Source organism: Equus asinus, chromosome 4, assembly GCF_041296235.1.
Source record: "Equus asinus isolate D_3611 breed Donkey chromosome 4, EquAss-T2T_v2, whole genome shotgun sequence".
In the NCBI taxonomy this organism is placed as follows: Eukaryota; Metazoa; Chordata; class Mammalia; order Perissodactyla; family Equidae; genus Equus; species Equus asinus.
This window is the reverse complement of record NC_091793.1, coordinates 99,018,820-99,035,790: the sequence shown is the minus strand read 5'-3', so window position 1 is coordinate 99,035,790 and position 16,971 is coordinate 99,018,820. Positions and strand designations below refer to the sequence as shown.

The 16,971-nt window shown below is 38.4% G+C and overlaps 1 protein-coding gene across 9 annotated transcripts in view; it reads left to right on the top strand.

Moving 5' to 3' along the window:
• Window positions 1–16,971, top strand: part of CCDC148 (coiled-coil domain containing 148) — a 227,087-nt gene that overhangs the window by 193,251 nt on the left and 16,865 nt on the right. The window contains exon 13 of one of the 9 annotated variants that reach the window (XM_070507881.1): window positions 960–2,429. The exons of the other annotated variants lie outside the window; for them this stretch is intronic. Coding sequence (XP_070363982.1) covers window positions 960–1,020 — 61 coding nt within the window. The 3' untranslated portion in view covers window positions 1,021–2,429. Of the gene's footprint in view, window positions 1–959; window positions 2,430–16,971 lie in introns of those variants that run through there. 9 annotated transcript variants of the gene reach the window in all.

Below are 16,971 nucleotides of genomic sequence, written 5' to 3'. Positions count from 1 at the left end.
AGAAAATGAAGAATAATTCCGTAATATCATGTAGCATCCAGTTCACATTTGAGTTCCTTTGATTGTCATAAGAATGTTTTTATAGCCTCCCCAACTAAGATAATATAACTGTTACCGCCCAAGTGGGCTCGTCTGCCCGCCTTAAGACATGCCAATGGTCAGGAGGCAAGGTGGTAGAAGAGAAACGACTTTATTACAGCTCGCTAGCCAGAGGGAAGATGGTCGGCTCATCCAAAAGACCCATCTCACAGGACAAAGACTACAGGCCAGTTATATACGGAGCCAGTCCCCAGGTGGGGGAGGTGGCTGGTCTGTGGGTGGGGCGGACATCTGGTCCCAGTTCCTGAGAGTCCTTTGTTTTACTGGATATGCATCAGAGAATGGAGCTGCTGCCTATAACCTGATCTTTCAGTTGTCATTGATGATGGCTATCAGCATAGACTCTCTGCTCAGGTGTCATCACATTCCTCAGGAACTCAAAAGAACAAAAGTTATCATCTTCAAGCAGCTGGGAGGGGCCACAAAATCTACAGAGCATGTCTGGGCTAGTTAGTCAGAGGTCATTTAAAGTTACAATATAGTTTCTTTTCTACAGTATGGCTTCCCTTATGTCAACCTTGTGTTGAGCCGGTATCATAACCACATGAAGAAAAAAATTATTTCAAGTAACTTTGGAAAATAGTACTATGTACCTCGTCATTTGGATGTATTCTAAAGGAAAAAGTACTGGAAAGAAATCCTAAACTTCACTCAGTAGGTTTAACATTAGTGATAATATTGGTATTGCAAACTTGAAATATTTTACGTTTGTGGTAGGATAAAACATATAAATGTACGTTTTAATGTTAATAGGACTAAGACTCAGTGTATAAGAAAAGATACCAATATTAAGTAAAATTTTTTAAAAACTATAATATAAAATGAAAATATCAATGAGAACTTGTTTTTTCTTTTTTTAGATCAATTTTTCTTCCTCTGGAGAGAAAAGACCTAGAAACAATGACACTTCAGTTGCAATGAGCATACCTGCTACCATTTAAAAATATAATGTCCCTCCCTTCTGCCATCCGACTAGACCTGGGGTCAGTAAACTTTTTCTGTAAAGGACCAGATAAGAAATATTTCAGGCCTGTGGGCCATACACTCTAAGTAGTAAATCATTTAGATATTGATTTCTAAATATCATTTTCACCTAAAGGAACCAGAGCTAACTGGAAAACAAATGGCTGGTTCCAGGTCAGGAGCAGGAAATTATAAGATGAGCTTAGGCTGTTTTATTGTGTCAGCTCATAAATATTGAAGCAATGTTAGACTTAGAAAATGACATTTTTCAATTCCTAATGCAGTAATTATTTCAGACAAAGATCATCAATGGATAGTAAAACATTTAGATGGAAGATTTTTGAGAAATAGGATATTTACACAGAGCCAAAGTGTCATTCCATGAATTAGTTACTAAACGAAAAGAGAAATAAAAGGGCCCTTTACATGGAGGAGATCTGCTGTCACCACCTTAACCAAGTACACTGAGTTAGCATCACTAATAGTGGGGCAGCCTGACACTGTGCTGCATGAGATGATGCAATAGAAAATACATCACCTTTGTGCTAAAAATATTTTACCTCAATCTAGCCAATATTCTAGTCTAGGAGTTGGCAAACATCTTTTTAGAAAGAGACAGATTGTAATTATTTTAGGCTTTGTGGGCCATGTGGTCTCTGTCACTACTGTCTAACTCTACCCTTATAGCAGGAAGCAGCCATAGAGAATGTAAACAAATGGAGGTGGCTGAGTTCCAATAAAACTTCACAAAAATAAGCAGTAGATTGGATTTGGCCTGCTCGCTGTGTTTTGTCGATCCCCTTTAGAGACATAGCTTACTATTTACAGGAAATTCAGGGGAAAGAGGAACCAAAGAAGATAGGTACCAAGAGAATATAACCAGATAAATACAAAAGGAGAGACATTCTACAAGACATCTTTAAATGCTTCAAAAAAGTCAGTCATGGAAAACACTGTGATAGGACTATTCAGACTAAAATAAACTAGTGGGACATAAAAACCAGTTTCAGTGTGTGAAACTAGGTAATGACCATCTTTTTTTGTACATGGTGCCATTAAACCTTGTCTCCCCACCCCTGGCTTGTGCAGATGATCTTTTGGGCCAATGTGCAGAATCTTTCGGTTATCCTCTCCCCTCCATCAGAATGATTTGCCATCACTATGAGAATGACTAGTTTGAGAATGTCTCAACCTTCTTGAGCTGCTTTTCAAAGCCTCATGACATAAAATCAATCCTCTTTTTCTCTGAACTTTTGATTAAAATTATGAAGAAGCAAGTTTATGAAGACAGAGCGGGGCAGAGAAAAAAATGACTATGCTTTAATCACCAGTCTCTAATTATTATCAGTCACAAGCAAGAGGTTTGTATCATTTGACCCTTTTATTCTCGAAGGAAAAGATAAATTTTTCTTGTTCCTAATAACAATCTAAGCAGATAACCATATTTTTAATAATAATTGTAATAAAATGATTGTCCTTATTCACCTGCTATTTTCCTATGAGACAGAACTTGGAGTTAAAAATCTCAATTTATTTCAGAAAATGTCATCTAGAAGCACCTAAGTTCTGTTATAAAAAAATAATTTAAAATAACGTAGAAGCTGAAAACTGGTTTTAAATGAACAACAACGTATCTCTTTATTGAAACTATTTACAAGAAAGTTATTTTCCAAGCTCAAAGTAGCATATACTTTAGAGCAAACTAATAAAGGCAAGTAAGATCTTTTATAGACAAGACGTTTTTTAAAACTTCCCACTTCACTGCCATGACACTTGTCTATGCCCCCATAAGGCTTTTCACAGCTTTAAAGCAGACTTCTTTACACTCAACTAGTCTTCACCAGTCTGATCGTCTCTGCCTCTATTTTCCCACTCTTGTTTTCACTCCTCCCTTAAGATGTCATCTTTGTGAGGACAAAACTATTTCAAAGTCAAGGTTTGTCTGATTTCCCTCATCACGATGAAAGTTTCTCCTGCTTTTGCTCCTCAGCGGCGGCGATGTTCTTGAACTTTACAGTGGCTTTTCAGTTCTGTTTAACAAAGGGCTAAAGTGTGTGCTGCCAGTAACGTACAACATCAAACAAGATAAATTTAAACTCAGTTCGCCATTTCTGCTTTTTCTACCCACAAACCATGCTTTCAGCATGATCGATCTAAATGATCCTTTCCAACCTGTGAAAAAGATCTTGAGGCTATGACAAGCAATGCCTGAAAATATCAGCCAAAAAGTCCAATGAAATCCCAGGCACCACCGGGAAAGAATGGAAAAGCATGAACTGACACATGTACATCATCATCATAAATTTGCATTTGGGGGACTGCGTAATTCCTCGTATGATTCAGAAAATAACAAATATAATTGTCATGAAGTTGGGCCATTCTTTGTAGAGAGCCAGAGTTGATCGACTGAGCCTTTGGTATGGGAACCCAGTGATGACATTATTTTAAATCCATTAACCCACTTAATTTATAAATTTAATAATTATTATTGAATGCTACTATCTTGGCATAGAGTGATGAACAAAACAGTCCCTGTTTACAAGGACCTGACAGTCTAATGGGAAATTCAGATACTTTTGGTGAGGGCAAGCATAGAGTACTATGGGAGCATATGGGAGCAGCACCTAAGCCAGGCGGGGGTGGCAGGGGGGAGTCAGGAAGTCTTCATGGTGGAAGGAAAACATTTTCCAGAAATGGGAAATGTCTTCCTGCCAAATATCCAGGGCAATTTTAAGGAACTGGAAATAATTTAGTATAATTGAAGCATAAAATTTGGAGTGGGTTGAGCAAAGGTTGTGGTGACAGAAAAGACTGAATAAATAGAGGCCAAATTATGGAAGTCCTTGGAAGCCTTAAATCTTGTAGGATTTGAGTAGGGTAAATTCTGACTGTTTTAATTAATTAATTAATTATAATTAGTTGAATTAAAGAATTAATGAATACATTTAGTGGCTTATACCCTTTCTGTTTCCAAATGGATTTTAATGCATGCATAGTGATTTAACGTATCCCAGATACGAAAACTAGATCTACAGTTAGAGTGACAGTAAAGACTAGAGAAGTAATTACCCTAGGAGGTTGCGCATATTAATACACAAATGGGTTCAAAATGGGATTAGACACACAAATGGACCTAGTGGATTATTAGGGGAAGTTGTTTATTTGAGGCCCTCACATACCCTCCCACCAAAAGACCTCAATGACATGATCAGAAACTGAGTATCAGACAGAGTGTTTCTTTAGTCTGATTCAGTGTTATGAGTCTTAGGTATTTATGTCCTTATCCCTTAATTATACATACCCATCTATTTAGGATGCCTTAGTATATATGATCTTCAATTAAGCTTAGAACTTTGGAGAATATTCAGAAAATTGAAGGCCATATCTACTTGTGGGGAAAATCTAGACATCTTATCTTCCATTGACTGCATTTTTGGGTGACTTTTTGGTAATAAGACACTCTTTCTTCAAATTGAGCTTCTGTGGGATCATTGATTAAAATGGCTGATTAAAAACAACTTTAAGGAAAAATAAGATAATTTTCTCTTACAGAATTCTTCTTAAATTCTCTCCATAAAGGACTGTAAGTTGAATCCCTCTTGACTTATCCTGGGTGGAAACAGAGTACAATGACTCCTCTATAAAATTCCCAATCATCCTCCAAGATCAGTTTCCCATTAGCCTTATCATTGCCATATAGGGAGTCTTACTTTCTTTAGATTTTCCTGAGTCAGATTCCTGATCCTTTAATAGTATTTGCTGACCTCCTCCTGAATTCCCTCTTAAGAATTCAAGTATTGATTCTAAGACATTTAATGATCTCCCTTTCTAGTGTTTTTGTAGATACAGAGCTGGGCTTAAATTGTAGCTATTTTAAGTTAAAATTAACCAATCAGAAGTAACTATTCAGCTACTATGTAGTGTGCACACATATGCACACACAAACGCAACCAGACACAAACACAGATGCAAATACACATGTGCAGAGCTGGGTCTAGGAAACAATGTAAGTAAAATAGCAGAGAAAAAGTGGATATGAAATTTATGTAAAGAAATTTCTGACTTCATCTTAGAGAGAAGAGCCAGTAAATAAAGTAACAACTCAGTATGAACATTATTGAGGCCAGTTATTTGATGTGGGCTATGTTCCCACAGACCTTGACTTGGGAGATGTTAGACCATGTTGAAAGGAAAGGAAACTGGAGGGAATGGGAAAGTTTTAAGCAATGTTGGGAAGTTTCACATAACTATACTGTACTTTTGTGTTTTTCCATCTGGATACTAAGTGGGTTCACAGCAATAATGTGTTGGTAAATATTTAGCAACTGGCTGTGGGTGGGAGGAGAGGACAAGGGTGAGGCGTAATTTGTAGCATTTGCTGATTTCTGTGGTGTAAATACTCCCACCATGGCTTATTTCAAACTACCAACCTGATATCACTGAACACAGAGTTGGGAAGAAATGTGCAATTGTTTGCTATTATGTATTATTTCTACCATACAGAAACAATAGACGTAAATAACCTTAAGAGCATAGATAATGGTAAAATAATTAGGAAGTGATGAGTTTTGAGTATTTGTTATATTTGTTTTTAAATACAATCTATTTTATTTTAAGTTTATAGAATTTAATGTTTATTAATGGCTGTGTTTAACAACTAGCTTGCAAAGGTTCTAAAACTTTAGCAATTGGTTCTCTCCAGCTGGGATGAGGCAGCTCCGGCAAGTGACCAGGGTTCACAGGCAGCCCAGCCGATGAAAGAAGTCATGTGACTAAGTCCCATGAAGAGATAATTGTGTCCCCTATGGATTGCTATGGACTAGCCTGTGTGCAGACCTGCTGTGCCATGTCAGCTGTGCTGGCTCCCCTGTGAACTCACCCAAAGTTCAGAAGTGAGGTCCCAACCTCACGCACCCACCAGACACTCTGCTCCTGTTCTGGTTTGGACAGTCAGTTTGAAGCAAAGTGGAAGGTATCCCAGAATCGGTGAAGTCTCGAGTAGAAGACTGAAGGAGCTGAGTGTGCAGGTGGTGTTTCCACCTGATCTTCCTGTTAATCCTGGTAGCTTTGGAAGCAGAGTCAAACATAGAAAATTCTCGAGATGTGCTGTACATGATCTTTTAAAAATGCTCTCCCAGGTGGTCTATGTCCAGGAAGAAAGGCTCTGAGCTAGGGACAAAGGATACTACTCAAAGATGGAGAAAATATTTTTGACAAGAATCTTAGAATCCTAAAAAAGGACGGGCAGAGTATTATCCTAAATTTTAAAAGTAAAGACCAAAATTCACAGGGAACAAGAGAAAAACCTTGGGGGTAAGTGAGTGTTAAATGATGATGTGTTCCTCACTGCCTGACTGGAGGACTGATAATTATAGTGTAGAAATTGGGACCATAAACTTGAAAGTCAAGATGTTGGATGTGCCTTCATGTGAAATTGTCAAATGTAGGAGGCACATCTGAAGACAACAGAATAAGCCAATGAATATATTAAGGAAAGTAGAAAGTAACAGGGGCAGAAAACTGTATCTAAGAGCATTTGGGAGTGGGAAAAGCATAACATATGTACCTCAAATATAGAGACTAATTCAATAAAGCCCATGAACTGGAAACGACATTAAAAAGCAGAGAACAGATCATTCCTCCTACCTAGATCCATATCTGGGTATCGATGGCCAGAGCTGGGGAAAGAGAGGCTCACATGTTCCCGTGAACAGCATGAAATAAATCGATCCCAGTGAGACAAGCAGCATGTGTAGAACTAGTAAAGTGAGTTTAGGAGTAACCAGCAGGTGACGGAACATACACAGATGTCAGGAGTCTGTGTCAGGAATGGAAAAAAAAAAGAAATTGATGAGCAAGAAGGGGATGGAATGTTGAAAGGAGAATAATACTACAGTCTGAAGAGGCCAAGCATATGGCGCCATTCAAAGTAAAACACCACGTGGGCAGTGGACCTGGCATTTGAAAGCATTACAGGCAGAAATAGGAAGCCATAAAGCAGTACCCAAGAGACTGATCACTAGAACCATTTTCTACCTTCTTGATGCTGGGTTTTCTACAGTTCCCACGCAACAGGCCCCAATCCCAGTAGAGCAGTGGTTTCCAAACTTTAGAGTGCAAAACTTTCACCTGGTGGGTATGTGAAAATATAGACCCCAGAATCCTACCACCAGCAGTCCTAGGGCAGGCTCAGGAATCTGCATTGTAAAAATAAGCACCATTCAAGGTTCCAATGAAGTTGCTTTTCCAACCACTTTCTGAGAAATGCAGCAGTATTATTAATCCAGGAGCCCCGCTGGAGAGACAGGTCGGGAAACATACAGTTAACCACGCCCAGAGTTTTTAGCATTCCCACCTGGTGAGTGCGTGCTGACTCCTGTGAGAGGCGAGTTCACGGCCCAGCTGTGACAGCTTGTCGCAGTTGCCTGGAAACATCTACGCCTTTTACTTGCTTTTGTATCTTCCTTGATTTTTAATGTTGCTGTGTTACCTTGGGTTTAATATTATATATCATTTCAAATCTTGTTTGAAAACATGTGGGGTATAAATCTTATTTAAATAAAAGAATTAATTGCTAACATTCTCTCTCACATAACCAGAAGTGGAGAAAGTGAATGATGCTGTTTAGATATTAGTTAAATAATAAATTATTTTTTATATTGAATCTGTCTTGATAATGTCTGTGAGAATACCTTGAAAACTGTAAAGCTTTATATAAATAGGTAATTTTTAAAATATCAGTACTTCATAGGGCCGGCCCAGTGGCATAGTGGTTGAGTTTGCACACTCCGCTTCAGAACCCCGGGGTTTGCAGGTTTGGATCTCAAGTTCGGACCTATCACTGCTTACTAAGCCATGCTGTGGTGGTATCTCACATATAAAATAGAGGAAGATGGGCACAGATGTTAGCTCAGGACCAATCTTCCTCAGCAAAAAGAGTAGGATTGGTGATGGATGTTAGCTCAGGGCTAATCTTCCTCACCAAAAAAAAAATGTATATATATATTCATACTTTATATATACCAAATAAATATGTGTATTTGTCTATTGTATTCCCATAAAGTCTTTACATAGTTAGTCCTTTGTTCCAGATCCACGGGTTCTGCATCTGCAGATTCTATCAACCACTGCAGATATGCAGAGCCAACTAGGGGACTTGAACATCTGAGAAGTTTGGTATCCCTGGGGCTCCTGGAACCAATCCCCCGTGGATACCAAGAGATGATTGTATTCTCAAATGTTCTTGTATTTATGACATTTTATTAATTGGAGGGGGAAAGTCCAAAAGTTTCCATCAAATACACCTAAAGAGAAGAATATATCACTTTGTCAAAATATTGTGGCTCTTTATTCTTTGTAGCTCTTCCAAAGCCCACAAACAGAGAGAGGATTATCAGTACTATCTGAATGTGTGTGGGCTTTAAAGCTCTAAACGTTTCTAAAAGAGCAAAGCTTTTTGATGCCTCTTTTTTTTTTTTTTAAATACTGAGAGCTTTTGCTGCAAGTTAATCCTTATGATCTGTCAGAGCATTGCTCCACAAACCATACCTTCCTAGGCTTTCATGTAATGGACATAACTGATTTTGTGTGGGACCAGGTTCAGACAGGGTTTTCCTGTGGCCCATGTGTGGCAATTGGCCTATTTGCAGAAAGCCTCCTTTCCATCCACAATTATGCCAAGTTCTGCATATGAACGTTTTTATCCGTAGAAATGGAGCAGTCCAAGCAAGACTTTCTGCTTGAACTGAAGAAACATATACGAGAGAAATGTTGGCTGTGCCTGGCTAAGGTGATAAAATTATTTTCAAAACCAGGGATCCAGGCAGCAGATAGATTTACTGATGTGACAATCTTCAGGAAAACCAGAGACATGATCTCAAAAAGATGTATATTCAAAAGGAGGCCTTAGGGAATATTCCTGTCTCTTAAAATAATGGGGAATCTGACAGAGAGGAGTTGCGACATCTGGGAGAGGACAATAAAGATTAAAATTTAGAGTCCCTTGGAGAGAAAAATGTGAGTTGCCTTTCATATATGTGACAAGGTTGGCTATATCTCTAAGAAATCGGAATCGTGTGGACATTCAGCTTATGGCTTTTAGAGAAAATAAAATAGCCTTCTTTTTGCTAGCCAGGCCATTGGATTGCTGGGTAGCTAGGGTTAGAGTAAATAATCTACCTTTGAGGAGCAAGACGAATGCCCCTTTTGTCAGCTTAATGTGTGCTAAGTGGATTTTCCTGGGGGCTTACTGTTTGGGGGTCATGATTGGGCCCCATGGGAGAGCCAGCTCTGTTTATTTTCTGAGCTCGGTGACCATGAAGTTTTTGTGTCAGGAGAGAACTCTTCTTCCTAAGGAGCCTCTCATGCTGTTGCTTTACTCTCTGTGCAAAATGTGAACAAAGAGACACAACCCACCTCTCTATGTCCTTTGTTAGCTGTGTCTAGATAGGCCAACATTTGGCCATTGTAATGTTTATCAAAATAAAAGTTCATAAAGTTACTATCTATTTTGTTTACATCTTGAACTCACTTAGGAAACTCTGCCCTACTTATCTTCCAGCCTGTTCACCCTTTGACCAGCTGCTCCCTAAGTTTGGGATTTAATTATAATTCTGATAGACTGTTAAACTGTACAAATTGTGAATTTTTGTAAGCCTGTCTCTGGCCCATGACCCTGCTCTAGCAATTTCTCCATTTCCTTTGAAAGGCTTCCAAAGAGAGGTCCCGTGGAATACGGGTGTGGACATCTTTAGCTTATTGTAGGAAAGGAAATACAGAGGTTTTGGAGATTTATTTCTGCCCATACCTAAATAATGCTATTGAGAAAATACATATCTCCTTTAAAAAGGGAACCGAGGGGAGTGACCTAGGTGTTATTTGTGAATTTATCTGGATCTCTGTCAAATTCATTGTTTTATCTTTTCCAGTAAAGTTGGTTTCCTATCAATTTAATCAATAATACCATTTTCAACTTTGTTTATCTGCTTAAGCTCTGGAGAAAGCCACACATCTCTCTTCTGGCCTCAAATAATAGTATTTCTAGAACATCTGGTTTAGCAGCTCACAGGAAAAAAAAACAGAGCTCATTAAACTGGCATCAGGGTTGGGCCCTCTCCCCCGAGATCCGAGCAGCAGGGTTCACTGGGCGCGACTGTAGGGTGCACTGCTTTGTGGGGGTGTCTGTCTGTAAAGAAAAAAGGACCAACGATTCTGAGCTCAATCCTAATCCTGAGACAGAAGGGAGACTGCTGAGAGAGGCGCGGATCGGCAGGAAGTCACGAGAGAAGCGAGTTGAAACTTGACGGCAGAAACGCCACCGCTGTAGGAGTAAATCAGCATTTGAGGCAGCCAAGGAAAAGAAGCACTAGAAAATCACGCCCCAAACTAAATATATTTTATCATTTGTCTTTTTAAAAGCATATTTAGAAAATGCCTGACCAAAAAGTTTTGATAAAGAAAATATTTTATAATGTTTGAAGAGACGGGACTAGAAGGGTTACTTAAAAAAAAGAAAAAAGAAAACAAAACCCCTAAAGGTGTTGACGAAAGTAACTGTTCTGCTACACTGATTTATTTTTTTAAACCTCAAATGTTAAAGAGGCTGTTTGTGAAAGCTCTTCGCTGATCATTTCCTAGCTGAAAGAAAATCAGGTTTACTTCATTGCCGTGGGCGGCTGAATCACTATAAAAATCTTTGGTCCTTTTGATGTTTGCTGTCTACAGAAGTTCTGAAAGTCCTGGGAAGGAAGAAAGAGAATGTAAGAGGGATTTTCAAACAGTATTAGAGAAGGCAGGTTTTATTAATCTTATTTACTTAAATCGTTTGTTTGAGGGAAAGGACTGTGGTTTCTTTGTTGTCTTAATGCCATCCCATTATGACCCCCGAGGAAGAGAAACCAGTCCCTTCATAATGCTTCAGAGGTCTGTCTCTGGAAAAATGAGGACCAATTAAAATCAGAAGTTAAAAATAGATAAAACCAGACTGAAATATTGTGATTTGATAAAATGGTGGTATATTTTATTAGCGGTGGTATATTTTAAAAGTTCCATACTGGGGTTAATCTCCATAATATATAAGGAACTCACACAGCTGAACAGTAAGAAAGCAAACAACCCCATTAAAAAGTGGGCAGAGGAGATGAACAGACATTTTTCCAAAGAAGATATGCAGATGGCCAATAAACACATGAAAACATGTTCAACATCACTAATTATCAGGAAAATGTAAATCAAAACTACGCTAAGATACCACCTTACGCCTGTTAAAATGGCTATCATCACTAAGACTAAAAACAACAAATGTTGGAGACGGTGTGGAGAGAAGGGAACCCTCATACACTGCTGGTGGGAATGCAAACTGGTGCAGCCATTATGGAAAACAGTATGGAGATTCCTCAAAAAACTAAAAATAGAACTACCATATGACCCAGCTATCCCACTACTGGGTATCTACCCAAACAATTTGAAATCAACAATCCAAAGTAACATATGCACCCCTATGTTCATTGCAGCACTATTCACAATAGCCAAGACATGGAAGCAATCCAAGTGCCCATAAACCGATGATTGGATAAAGAACATGTGGGATACACACACACACACACACACACACACACACACACACACACACACACAATGGAATACTACTCAGCCAGAAAAAAAGACAAATGCATCCCATTTGCCATAACATGGAAGGACCTAGAGGGAATTATGCTAAGTGAAATAAGCCATTCTGAGAAAGACAAACACCAGATGAGTTCACTCCTATGTGAAATATAAACAAACACATGGACAAAGAAAATAGTTCAGTGGTTACCAGGGGAAGGGGGATGGGGGAGCACAGGGGTTGAAGGGGAGCACTTATGTGGTGAGAGTCAAGAAACAATGTACAACTGAAATCTCACATTGATGCAAACTATTATGAACTCAATAAAAAAAAAGTTCCATACTAAAGCAAGCTTTTTTCAGTATTTGTGATTCTGAAAACACTCCTATTGAAATTTGGGGAATCGGAAATTATACGTGTCCTATAAGAATACTTTAGAAAAAAGAAAACTCCAATGAAGCTAATCACCCATGCTTGTCATTTCCTTACCTTTAAATCATTTCTTTTTTCTTTGCAAACTAACGTGGGAAAACAATTTAAAGAAAGCTTCCAAAATTGTGACATAAACCCTCAACATGAGTTTCCTTCTTATATAACTGATAAAATGATTGTATAGCATCTTAAAGATTTTTAAAATGCAACGCATATTAATTGTGAAGTTAAACTTTATCTACTATAAAACATTTGTGAGTCCAAGAGTCACTGTGCAAATTATCCAATTCGTGTCAAATGACAGATGTCTTTTCTTAGTGAACTCATATGATGACAAGTGGTAAGCTTCTGTATATTTTAAAAAATCCAGATGTGGGCTCTGCTCTTGTCTAGTTGATAAGTGTTTCCAATTGCTCTTGGATTTTCTCATGCTTTCCATTGTATGATTTTTCACATTTATATATATGACATAATATAAATATGTTGAATAAATAAATGTATGGAGGCAATTAGGCAAATAAATGCTGGTCTATCTGGGTAGCCTTTTAAATTTCTGTTCATAATAAATAGCTCCTGAAAGCCAACGTGTCATTCCTGCCTGTGCTACCCTTCCAAAATCATAGTTCTAGAAAGTCTGTGTCATGGATGTCATTTCTGAGTTTGTCTTTTAGCATCCATTCTTCCCAATTGTCCAAAGGAACTAGACACCTGGTTCGTCCTCCAGTGACCCAACTTCTCTTTCAGCTCCTCAAATGATGAAATATCTTACAAAGAAATACTTACTGACTAATTAATGAAAAAGTGTATATTCAATTATTTGTAAATTTTTATTTTGTCAACTCCCGTGTCCTGTTATGCACCTACAACTTAAGAAATTCACTTGAATGCCTTCCGTAACTTTTAAAATTCATTCACCATTCATTCTGTCTTTCATTTATTGGTGCATGCCTTCTGGTTTAGGCACTATGCTAGTTGCTGGAGATACAAAGGCAGTTGAGACGTAGCCAGGGTACTCAGGAAATGCAGTCTAACAGAAGCAACACATGAAAAGAAATCACTATAATACAAACCAGTAAGTGTATATGTGTTTATGCCCATCAATTTGTTTATTTAAATATCTCTACTTGTTCATGGAAAGGCAAGTAACATTTCCCAAAGTGAGTTCTATTGAGAAAGGTTTCTATTATCAGCTAATTTGGGGAAATAAACACACTAAGTCCTCCTTTTGGAGGTTCATAATGCATACCACCATATTATAATAAATATTCTGAGAGATCCTACTGTAAAGAAATCTATTTCACTTTGTTTATGTTAGTTTTTCCCAAATTTGCTTGAATACCCACCACATTTTTCATGGTGCACATGTTAACATCCTGTGAAATATTAACATGCCATGGGCCATCAATTTGGGAAATGAACTGATTAACATTTGGAACAGCTTGGTACATGCCCTCCTGTTATAAAAGATAAAAAGATAAGTAGTCCCTTATACATAGAAGAGATGTTTATTAGTCAGGACTCCTCAGAAACAACTGGGAGAAACCTAACTCAAACTAGCATAGGCAGAAAACGGAGTGAATTGATTCACACGATTGGGTGTCTGGGAATGGGTCTTGCCTCGGGGACTCAAACGGCATCTTCAGGTTCCTCTCACTCTCTTTCTACACTTTTACTCTGTACCTGTTTGTACTGATATGGACTTCCTCATGGGTCTGAGCTGGTGGGAGGAGGAGGCATGGCCACAAGCAGCTCCTGGCTTAATTATATCATTCTAGCTTAGTGACCTCAGAGAGGAGAGAGAGCTTTTCTGCATCGTTATCCATATATAAATCCCCAAGGAAAGATTCTGGTTGCCTCAGCTGATGTCATGTGCTCACTGAAGTCTAATCATCATGGTCGTATTTGTAACGTACTATTAGTAGCCAATTCTGGTCACATATAAACCCCTAATACCAGGAAAGGGTGAATTCTCTGATTAAAGACTTCAACAAACCTCTACGGAATAAGGAGGGGCAGCTCGAAGGGAGTTGATGTTACTAGGTTGACGCTAGAGGATAAAAAACAACAGATGTCTACCACAGTGTGGCCTAATTATTAAAATCTAAATTTGACCATAACAGGCAGTTGGCCCTGGTATCCAATTACTGCCAGAAAGCAAGGATAAAAAAGAAATAACTATTCTAATATTAAAGTCATTGTTTTCAGAAGACATCTCCTAATTTGTTTTTTTAATTTTATTATTTTATTGAGGTCATAATAGTTTATAACATTATGAAATTTCAGGCATATAATATTATTTATCAGACACCATATATATGTGCCCCTTTACTCCTTTTGCCCACGCCCCAACCTCCTTCCCCTCTGAGAACCACTAATCTGCTCTCTTTGTCCATGTGTTTGTTTATCTTCCACACATGAGTGAAATCATGTGGTGTTTGTCTTTCTCTGTCTGGCTTATTTTGCTTAACATCACACCCTCAGGGTCAATCCATGTTGTTGCAAATGGGACAATTTTGTCTTTTTATGGCTGAATAGTATTCCATTGTATATGTACACTACATCTTCTTTATCCAGTCATCAGTTGATGGTCACTTGGGTTGCTTCCATGTCTTGGTTATTGTGAATAATGCTTCAGTGAACATAGGGGCGCATAAGTCTCTTTGAATTGTTGATTTCAAGTTCTTTGGATAAATACCAAGTAGTGGGATGGCTGGGTTGTGTGGTATTTCTATTTCTCATTTTTTGAGAAATCTCCATACTGTTTTCCATAGTGCCTGCACTAGTTTGCCTTCCCAACAGCAGTGTATGAGAGTTCTCTTTTCTCCACACCCTCTCCAACATTTGTTATTTTTTAACTTGGAAATTATAGCCATTTTAACAGGTGTAAGGTGATATCTCATTGTGGTTTTGATTTGCATTCCCTAATGATTAGTGATGTTGAACATCTTTTCACATGCCTGTTGACCATCTATATATCTTTGAAAAAATGTCTGTTCATATCCTTTGCCCATTTTTTGATTGGGTTGTTTTTGTTATTGTTGTTGAATTCTTTATATATTTTGGAACATCTTCTAATTTATAAAATGATTATAGCTAGTAATCCCATAGGTTATGAGCTAAGTTAGTTGTTTAAGAATAGAATAGATTTTCTTGGCTCCAAGAAGTTGTATTGCTCAAAGGGATACATTCTCTGAGTGCTTACCTTAGATTTTTAAGAAGCTGAATTGACTAATTCTACTATAAATATTTCAGGCTAAAATTGTTGTGGCTGTGTTATAAGCTATTAAGCATTGGGAACTTAATTGTGTGTCTTTGGATTGGAGCAAACCCAAACTAATTGACTAGGCAGAATCTTGGCCCTGTCCATTGTACCTGTGGTACCATGGTGGCTCATCCCTAAGAGGATGTGGGGAGGCCTTCCAACCTTCTATTTAGGCATGTGTCATTAGGTTTGTTCCTATGTTTTCACAAAACGATATCAACTCTATACCAAACTCAGATGCCAATGAAAGCAGAAGCTCTGCATTTAACTATCGATGTAATATAGTTACACTGAGGTCAATCCTCAAATCACATAAAGAAAATATAAAATAAAAGATAAAGGATTTAGGGCTTTGAAGAAGGTGGAGGCTGCAGATATTCATGCCTGGATTGTAGTTGGAGTCAGATTTCCCAGGAGATGTTTTTAAATTGAGAAAAGAAGGGCTTCGTGTTGGAACCTTGGGTGGACAGATGGGGAGAAGCCGGTAAAAGACAAGGACGACAAGCAGTTAGCGAGATAGGAGGCACACTTCAAGAAGGAGGTGGTCATCAGTACCAGACGTTGTAGACAGGGCAAGCTGGAGGAGCTCTAAAAGAAGCCTCTGAAGTTGCCATTTGGAGTCTCTGGTGACATTTGGGAGAACAGTCTCCATAGAGTGGAGGGGGCAGCAGCCAGACTGCAGGGGTTTTGGACTAAATGAGAAGTGAAGAACTGAAGACAGAAAGTATGACTTCTTTATTTAAGAAATTCTTCAGTCAAGGGAAAAGAGAAAGAGGATAGTAGATGAAAAGGGAGTTAGAGTTGAGAAATACATTTTTTCTCCTATTTGAAGACGTTTGTTTGCAGAGGAAAAAGAACCATGGAGGGAGGGAAGAGAGAGAAAGACTAAAGAAACAGGAAAGGAAGACACTCATTTCTGGAGCAAGATCCTGAAGACAAGTAGGTTTATGAGATTAAAAGCCCAAATTTAAGAAGCAAAAGATGAATGAAGATGAGCCTTGACAAGATTGGAAGTGAGCAAAGCATGTTGGGGAAATGAATCTCAGTGGCCTTTTCTTTTCAGAAAGGTAGGAGGTGAGATGTTCTGCTAAGAAAGAATTAAGTGTGAGGTAAAAACTCAAGGAGACTGTCAAGTATCTAGGGGTAAATAAAATGATACTGGAGGTGTGTTGAATGTCCAGTTAAGGTTCAACCTCATAAATATGTAATAGGTTCAACAAGGAATTGGACTGCGAATTGGCAGGGCAGGTGTGGAAAGAAAAGAAGACAAGAGAATTGAAGGATACTAGTGATAACGCTTTTGAAGAGATAGACCCAGGGATTTGAAGCTGGGAAAAGAATGAAGTAAAGTCTGATTGTGTCTCATAGCCCAGAAGAAAAAGAAGAGGTAGAATGACAGTAAACTTCATCGGGAAGATTTAGCACGGTGCCTGGTACGTTGTTGTTGCTAGTGCAGTTAAGTCGATTCCGACCCTCAGTGACCCTGTGTACAGCAGAGCAGAACCTTGCCTCTTCCTTTTGCTCCATCCTCTCACCTTCCAGCACTGTATCAGGCAATTCTCTGCTGCTATTCATAGAGTTTTCATGGCCATTTTTTTTTTTTTTTTTT